At 37.8% G+C, this 9,786-nt stretch overlaps 1 protein-coding gene across 1 annotated transcript; it reads right to left on the reverse strand.

Moving 5' to 3' along the window:
• Positions 1–3,485: 3,485 nt before the first annotated feature.
• LOC133832577 (uncharacterized) lies at positions 3,486–4,424 on the reverse strand. Its single transcript, XM_062262901.1, has one exon. The coding sequence runs from the start codon at positions 4,422–4,424 to the stop codon at positions 3,486–3,488; it is 939 nt and encodes a 312-aa protein (XP_062118885.1).
• Between the last annotated feature and the right edge of the window lie 5,362 nt (positions 4,425–9,786).

Genomic DNA, 9,786 nt, shown 5'->3' on the forward strand with positions numbered 1-9,786 from the left:
CTTAGACCCTAATTAAACTTTTCCTTTTATATCCCTTGCAAAAAGACCTCTTTTGCCCTTCAAAAATTGCAATTTAAGATTTCCGTACGGCACCCGGCGTTGCAGCCCCTTAAACAGGCCCTGCTGCGCTACAAAAATGCCAAAAACAAGCTCTTTGTTTCAGTCAGGCGCTGCAGCCCTAATTCAAGCCAGAAATTGCGATGCAGCCCCTGAATATGGCGATGCAGCCCTATTTCACGAATTTTTTATTTTTCTTCGTTTCACTTCCGTTTTGTACAAATTTCGCGCCACTTTTCCTTGGACCCTACACAAACACAACACAAGCATAAAACCAAACAAAACACCCCTAAACACCTACAAATTAAATATAAAATGACACTAATAAGTGAATCTAAAATTCACTTATCAAACTCCCCCAAACTTGACAATTACTCGCCCTCTAGTAAGACTCAAAACAAAAACTAAATAAAAACTAAACACACTCACACAATGCGAATCAAACCAACAATAACAGTCAAGCTTCAATTTCCTGAATACCATGCTCACATAAAGCTTCAGAAATATCCCAACAACACAATCCATAATTTCAATCTCAACTATTGCCATAATCAACTAATTATCATTCACATCCTTTAACTATTCACCATAATGATTAAAGCTCAAGTAATTGACATAGTTATGCACATCAAATTCTCACAGTCATACCACAATCCATATTATTCCATAAGTTTGCATTACTCATTATTCTCCACTAATGTAAACAACGCATGCTTAAGAATCAATAGGACTTTAATGGCTTACAATGTATGGCTTAGGTAAGGTAGATAAGAAAGTCATTTAGGCACTAATACCATAAGCATACTAACCTTTCAAACAACCATGTACACATAAATCCCAAACACCCGCATTGAACCCTTGTCATGAATGAGATATATATATTTCTCTTTCTTCCTCGTTTCTTCTTTAGTTATTATATATATTTTTCTTTTTCATCTCTTTTTGTTTTTTCAACACTCACTCCCCCAAACTTTGTGTATACAATATATTTCCTTAAGGGAGTGTATCTCCATGATAAAATTTTTCTCTTTTTTTTTTCAAGAAGAACTTTCTCTCATTCATCTTTTCCTCTCTTGAAAACCAAAAATGCTTTCCATTACAAAACCCCATCCCAAATTATCTTTGTATGCTCATGATATTAATATGGTTAGGATATTTGATAAGATTTTCGTTAGGTTTCAACAATTTTGGGATTTCAACAAAAATAGGCCTAGGCTCAATTAGGGTGACTAAAGATACAATTTTGTCTCGGGTTGGCTAGAAAGGCTCAAACGGACCAAACAAAATTGCCTACATCTTCTTCTTAAGCACACATTATCTAGGATTTAGTCTCAAATAACAAGTAACATAAATTCTAGAGTAATCAACCAAATCTTTCCACAAATCCCATTTAACATGCATAACACAATCAATTAACACGAATTTAACAATCATGGCAAAAAGTTCAATCTTTCCTCATATATTAGTCAATCATGGTAGCAGACAAAATCAAGCACACGGATGCAAAGTGGTTTTATTTCCTAACTTTATGTTCATAGCATTCATTACGTAACCTTGACTTTTATTATTGATTTGATTCAAACACGACTCACAACAACCCAAATCTAAACACATATTTACAAAATAAAAGAAAACTTTCGAAAAAAATCCCTCCCCCAAACTTTGAAACAAACATTGTCCCCAATGTTAAACTACAAAGAAAAGGAAGGAAACTTACAAACAGTCCATTTGCTAATAAGGAGAAGGTGGTGGCGGTGGTGGTAGATCTTGCATCCCATGAAACGGAGGGGGATAAGCGAAATAATTATTCTGTCCTCTGTTCAACGTCCACTGAGCCACCAAAAAATTTAGTTGATCAACCTGATTATGCTCATATGCCTCCCGAGCAGCCAAATAGTTATGAGTTATCGTGTTTTGTTGAACAATATAGCGCATCATGTCATGCGAGTATTGCATATTAAGATCAGTTGGACCACCAAGAACCAAAGGAACATCCACATTCATTGGCCCCTCTTCATTCTCCGGAACATTGTCATCCTCTTGATTTTCAAGGTCCTCATCATCATTCTCCCGCCTTCGTCGTTGGCCTTGTTCAACTTCCGGTAATCAATACAAACTCTCCACCCCGTCACTATTCTTGTCGGAATCAATTCATTGGCTTCATTCTTGATCACTGTCATCCCCCCTTTCTTTGGTACAACTTGCACAGGACTAACCCAACTACTATCCGAAATAGCATAAATGATCCCAACATTCAATAACTTCAATACTTATGCCCTCACTACTTCTTTCATGGCTGGGTTCAATCGCCTTTGATGCTCAATAGAAGGCTTGTAATTTTCTTCAAATAGAATCTTGTGCATACAAACAGTTGTGCTTATTCCCTTCAGATCTAAAATTTCCCATCCGATGGCAGATTTATATTTCCTCAAAACTCTTAGCAATTTTTCAGTTTCACATTCTGAGAGTTTTGATGAAATGATCACTGGGCAAGTGAAATTCTCTCCTAGATACTCATACCGCAAATGATCTGGGAGTTGCTTCAAATCTTTCTTACCCACTACTTCCTTCTCAATGTCACCTTCTTTAACTTCACATAGAGTCTCGTCAACTATAATCCCACTAGCACTAGGGATAGCTCTAAGCGCCATCACAAATTCAGCCACTTCATCACCCACAAACTCCCCGTTCACCTTCTTCAAATCAGCCTGAGTAATACTAGAATTAAGGCAATGTTGTAAAGGATCAGCACATAATTCTTTTATCATCGTCTCTTCTACTACTACCTCAATAAAATCCACACGGTGACATGTGCTCGTGTTGTCATGCTGCTGGAGTGCTTGATAAATGTAGAATTTAACCTCTTCATTGTTAACCCTCAGTGTCAAATGACCACCTTGTACATCAATAAGAGCTCTTCCAGTAGCCAAGAATGGACGACCAAGAATAATGGGGATTTCATGGTCCTCCTCCATATCCAAAACCACGAAATCAGCGGGAAAAATAAATTTGTCCACCTTAACCAACACGTCTTCAATCACTCCCCTAGGATAAGTAAGTGACCGATCTGCTAATTGAAGAGTAATGGTTGTGGGTTTCACCTCTCCTACCCCCAACTTCTTGAAAACTGAAAGTGGCATCAAATTAATACTCGCTCCAAGATCACATAATGCCTTGTCAAAGGATGACCCTTCAATAGTGCATGGTATAGTAAAGCTACCCAGATCTTTCACCTTTTGAGGCAACTTTTTCTGTAGGATGGCGCTGCATTCTTCTGTTAACTTCACAGTTTCAAAGTCTTCTAATCTTCTTTTCTTTGACATAACTTCTTTCATGAATTTCACATAATTATCCATTTTCTCAAGAGCATCAGCAAATGGAATGTTTATGTGAATCCATTTGAAGATTTCTAGAAACTTTGCAAACTGTTAATCTAATTTCTTCTTCTGAAATCGTTGAGGGTATGGAATGGGAGGTTGATACAATGGAAGTCTATCTTTCTTCATGTCATTCTTGTCACTTCCACTCTGCTTCTTGGCTTGCTCTTCTTTGTCTACCTCTCGTACCACTGGCTCAATTTTCTCACTTAAACTAGCTTGAACATTACCCTCATCAAGCACCTTACCACTTCTCAAAGAAACTGCTTGGCATGATTCCTTTGGATTTACCACAGTGTCACTAGGAAAACTTCCCTTATGATTAGAATTCACGGCGTTAGCTAATTGGCCCACTTGAGTCTCAATCTTCTTCATTGAAGCACCCATGTTAGGCATATGGGTTTCTATATTGTCAAGTCTTGCTTCATTTTTTCCAAACCTCTTGTTAGACTCCATAATAAAAGTGCCCAAAATGTCTTCCAACGATTTCTTTTTCTCTTGTTGCTGTTGAGAATTGAATCCCGGAGGTGGTTGCAGCACATTTTTATTATTGGCATAAGAGAAATTTTCATGGTTGCGCAATCCTGGATGATAATAATTAGGCATGATGTTGCTTCTGTAGTTATTGGGGAAGGAGAAATTTGCCATAAACTGGGCTTGTTCTGGACTCATTTCTTGCCCCTGCATTGCAGTAGCCGCTGCTACACTCTCCATAACCGTTGGATTATTTTGTGCTGATAGAGCAATCATTTGGTTTCGTAGAGCAGCAATTTGGGCATTCATGGCTGTCATCTGATCAACTTCATATAACCTAGCAACTTTCCTTGGGCCTGACCTCTCATTAGGCCACTGATAACTTTTGGTGGCCATTTCCTCCATCAAGGTGAAGGCTTCATCAGCTGTCTTGGCTAATAGAGTACCCCCTGCAGTAGCATCAACTATTGTTCGTGTTGGAGCATTCAACCCTTGATAAAAAATCTGAACTTGCATCCAATTTTGATAACCATGCTGTGGGCAACGTCATACCTGAGGTATTTTTTTTCTATTCATGTCTTTGATTCAATATATACATGCATGTGAAGAAGTAGATCTAGAAATCTTATGAGATTAAATTAACAATTTGATTGTTGTTCTGCTGCGTATAATCTCTTATTTGATCAATAAAATCCAACAAATGGTACCAGAGCCATCTTCACATATATATATTGAATCTGTGTGGGTTTACTTTTATGCATTTATTTATTTTGATGAATGAATGGATGACTTAATATGATTGAATGCATGGGAATGTTGAATCGTTAATTGTATGGTGTTTTTGGGTTAGGATTTTTTTATGACTAGATCATTGTGTAAGCCATTAAAGGGCATAGGATTTATGTAATTTTATTTGGTTTTTGACACCATAAAATTGTAATTCCGATCACACAAAAGTCAGAATGGAGCCCGGGATTCAGAATTCAGCCACCACTCCTCCGAGGCTGCCCTCTGAGCCGCTGTCGGGACGTCGTACAGACGTCCGTACGGTTCCGTACATCCCGGCCTCGGCAGCCTTGTTTGACGCCACGTGTCCCCGTCCTGCTTGTCCAGAATTTTTTTTTTGTTTATGAAATTATTCTGTTATTTTTAAAATTTTTTAAATATCCTATTTATTAGAAATTTAATATTTAAATAATTTGATAATTTTGTTGTCCTAACAAACATTTTTTTGAAAATATTATTTCAAAATTTAATTTTAAAAAATAACTGATTTGATTTAATTATCTCAGTTTCTAATTTTTGATTAAAATTTGTTTTAATTAAAAAGAAAAAGAAAAATATTGATTATTTAAAAGATTGTTTTAATTAATCAAAATAATTAGAAAATTGTTTTCTTATTATTATTCTGGACCAACAATGACACATATCCTACCGACAATAAAGTAAAGAAGCCCGATGGAGATCAACGCGGTTTTATTTTATTTTTTAATTTTATAAACTGGTTGTAAAATGAAAAATACCCAAAAGCACCCGGTTCAACATTTATTGTTTATTTATTTATTTAAATAATTATTTTCATGTGATTGATAACATGTTCATGCATTTTATGCCATACATAAAAACCCACACAGCCATAATCATGCATCTCATTTGTAGAAACATGATTATTAGAATTATCCTATATGTTTATATGAATTGTTTTGTGAAATCAATTGCATGTAAATTACTTAGTTTTATTTTTGAAAACTTGGTAAAATATCACACCATTTTTTTAAGTCTTTATGACTTAATTGTCTTTAAACCAACTTTATTTTTAAAAGTGTTTTTTTAGTAAAGTTTAGATGAACATAATTGGTAATTCAAAATTGGATATGGACCTAGAAACTCGCTTTCTTTCCAATTTTAATTATGTTCTTAAGGTTTAAAGATGTTATAATTAATTTGGAATTAATTAGGTTAAAAACACTTATTTCAAAATTGTGAGTGGGAGAGGGTTTATATCTCAAACATAACCCGTGGTCTCCATTATTAATATAACACCGTGAGATATGAATAGCGCCTCGCGACGGCTTTGTTTCGTCCCCCTAAGGAAGGTGTCTAGACATATCAATAGCAAGGTTATATTTCTTACAAAGATAGGAACTAATGATGTATTTTAGGCTTGACCGACCCTAAGGCGGAATGTCCTAAGTTAAGTCATGAACTCTGAAATAATGGGTTACACTCACAAAGCTATGATTAAGCTTTTGCAGTGGATAATCATAACTTGACCAAACTAAGCAGTACTTTAATGTTTAAAAGAGAAAATAAAGAGTTATTTTAAGTTTTAAACAATAAAGATAAGAATGTCTTATAAATTCTCTAAAATTAATTTGACCGACCCTAAAGCGGCACTTTAATTGTTAGAGAATTTTATCGTGGAAATTGAACTTTATTTTATGTGTTTTAATTGTGCTCATGAATCACGTTTAATTTCTGAAACTTTGATATTTATTTTTCTAAATATAATAATAATATTTGTATTTTTTTTATTTTATTCATAATATGTCTATCTTTGGAAATTCCATCACTGCTTTGATCGGACAAGAAAAATTAACTGGTCATAACTTCATAAAATGGAAATCAAATATGAATCTATTGTTGGCTAGCGAAAACTACAAGTTTGTCCTAAATGAGGAATGTCCTGAAGAACCTGGCGTCAATGCCCCGAAACATCTTCGGGACAAATTTGATGCATGGATTCAATCCAATAACAAAGCTAAGTGCTATATGCTTGTAAGCATGAGTGATGTCTTATGAACAAAGCTGAATCCATGGAAACTGCTTTTGAGATACTAGAATCTCTTAAGGAAATGTATGGGCACCCATCTGATCAAAGTAGTTGTTGACGGTGAGAACTCGTCAACTAAGTTAAGTAAGAAAAATCGCAAAGTCAAGATTATCAAAAGAAAAGTTTTAAAAATCTAAGTGTAAACTCGAAGAACAATTTCCAAAGAGCAATGATGAACTCAATTTGCATTTAATATGGTGGCCTTGGTACAGTAAAATTTCTAACTCCCTCCCATGTGGAATTGGGGTGTATTTTATAGTAGGCTCTAATGGCCCCTGATACAAGGTGGTCCAGGGGACCAGGCAGCACATAGGTACACTGTTTGGAGAGTGGTTTCAGAGGTTGTGGCCGTGCAACCAATACATGGAGGGGTACCAGGAGGACGTCTCCACCACTTGTTCGTACCCATGTCAGTGGAGTGGTGCAGGTGGTAGTGGTGTTGACTCTGACATCTGATGGGGAGTATGCAAGCCATGTCCTTTCTTCTAGTGCTCCCACTACCTGATTAGCATGAGTGCCACGGTTAGACGTACGGGACCTTACAAGCCGTACCCCATACGAGATTGTACCATCATGACCCTTCAGAATCATACTTGGACCTTCCCTTCTAGACGGTGGGGTTTCCATAGGTCTCCATGGAAGATGCCATCTCAGGATGAAGGGTGCGGGATGCTCTCTCGCGAGGCCCTCATGGCACGACCGTGGCGAGGCGAGACATGGCCATGTCTCGTGAGGCCCTTGGAGGCGTAGCTCCGGAGGTGCTTAGGTGCATGAGACGCAAGACGAATGCTTCGCGTGCGAGGCAGAGGTGGCCTCGCGAGACGCTAGGAGGCCTCACCTGATACTGGTACGCCCAAGGCGGAGGTGGCCTCGCGAGATGCTGGGCGGCCTCGCCTGATGCTGGCATGCGAAGGGGAAGGGCCTCGCAAGATGCTGGGCAGCCTCGCCTGATTGTTGGCACGCGAAGGGGAAGGGCCTCGTGAGACGTTGGGCGGCCTCGCCTGATTGCTGGCACGCAAAAGGGAAGGGCCTTGCGAGACGCTGGGCGGCCTCGCCTGATGCTGGCACGCGAAGAGGAAGGGCCTTGCGAGACGCTAGGCGGCCTCGCCTGATGCTGGCACGCGAAAGGGAAGGGCCTCGCGAGGCGCTTAGGGGCATGAGGCCATCTGGGTTGCCGCATGAGAGGCAATGGTGGCTCGGGGTCACCCCAACTAAGCCATATTTTTGGATGTTTATGGGACCTGAGCATACACTTTGAGTCTTTTAAGGGCGTGGAATATTGAGCATCCACAGTAGTCATGAGGCTACTAGAACCTACATGAATGCTAAGATGAAGAAAGGTCAATCTATGCGTGAACATGTTTTGAACATGATCAGTGTACTTCATGAAGATGAGACGCATGGAGCAGTCATGGTAGAAAAGACACAAGTAAGCATTATACTTGAGTCTTTAACTCCTGCTTTTTCTACATTCACAACTAATTATGTCATGAACAAATTTGATTTTAACATGACACAATTGCTTAATGAATTACAAACTTTTTAGTCTTTGAATAAGACCATCTCAAGTCAGGCTGAAGCAAATGTTGAAGAAGCAAAACCATCTTCTTCTAAGAAGAAAAGGAAAAGCAATAACAATGACTGCAAACCTAAAAAGGAAAATCCAAAAAAGACAAAGAAGTCATCCAAGGTACCCGAGAGGAAAAAAGAACAATGACCCCAAACAAAAGGCACCTAAAGGAAAGTGTTTCCATTGTAATGTCGATGGTCATTGGAAGAGAAACTGTCCAAAGTATATCGCCGAGCTAAAAGAGAAAAAGAAAGGTAAATCAGATTTACTTGTACTCGAAGCTTATATGGTGGAACAAGATAAATTATCATGGATAGTTGATTCTGGTTCCACTAACCATGTTTGTTCTTGTTTGTAAATGCTTGAGTCCGCAAAACAGTTGGAGCAAGGAGAGATGACTATGAGAGTGGGAAGTGCAGTGCTTGTTTCAGCTAAAGCATGTGGTACAGTCCGTTTAAATTTTAAGAACAATTTTCTAGTTTTGAATAATGTGCTATTTATTCCTGAAATTACTAGAAACATTATTTCTTTATCTTTGTTACATGAACAAAAATTTGGCATTTCTTTTAATAATAATATGATTTTTATTTGAAGGAATGGGAACAATATTTTTCGTGCAAAACAAAAGGACGGACTGTACATGCTTAATCCAATAGAAAAATCGCTCAATAATTCTAAATTATTTAAAGTAGTTGTTCCACAAAGTAACAAAAGACAAAATGTTTCTAAAGAAAATGACACGTATCTATGGCACTTAAGACTAGTTCATATTAGTCTATAAAGGATAAACCAGTTAACTAAAAATGGACTTTAAGGGAACTAACAGTTGGAACCCTACCGGTTTTTGAATCCTGTTTAGAAGGAAAATTGACTAAACGACCTTTCACTTCGAAGGGAAATAGAGCCAAAGAACCACTAGAGCTAATACATAGTGATGTATGTGGTCCAATTAACATTCAAGCTCGAGGTGGTTATGAATATTTTGTCACATTTACTGACGACTATTCTAGATACGGTCATGTTTACCTAATGCTTAAGAAGTCAGAAACTTTTGATAGGTTTAAAGACTTCTAAGCCTTAGCTGAGAAGTAATTAGGTAAATCTTTAAAAACACTCGGATCTGATCGTGGTGGTGAATATTTGGATTCTGAATTCAAAGATTTCTTGCTGGAGCATGGAATTCTATCCCAACTCACAGCACCTGGAACACCACAACAAAATGGGGTTTCAGAGAGAAGAAACCGGACCCAGTTGGACATGGTCAGGTCTATGTTAAGCTACTCTTCACTTCCCTTATCATTTTGGGGATATGCACTTCAAACAACTAACTACATTTTGAATGTAGTTCCATCCAAAGCTGTGACCAAGACACCTCTAGAACTATGGAATGGAAGTAAACCTAGTTTACGACATTTTCGTATTTCGGGTTGTCCTGCTCATGTGCTAAGACCTAAATCAGGAAAACTGGATTCTAG

Source organism: Humulus lupulus, chromosome 4, assembly GCF_963169125.1.
Source record: "Humulus lupulus chromosome 4, drHumLupu1.1, whole genome shotgun sequence".
NCBI lineage: Eukaryota > Viridiplantae > Streptophyta > Magnoliopsida > Rosales > Cannabaceae > Humulus > Humulus lupulus.

What these genes read in the sequence shown, in the direction of transcription:
- LOC133832577 (XM_062262901.1), bottom strand. Translation starts at nt 4,424, where the DNA reads ATGCAAGTTCAGATTTTTTATCAAGGGTTGAATGCTCCAACACGAACA.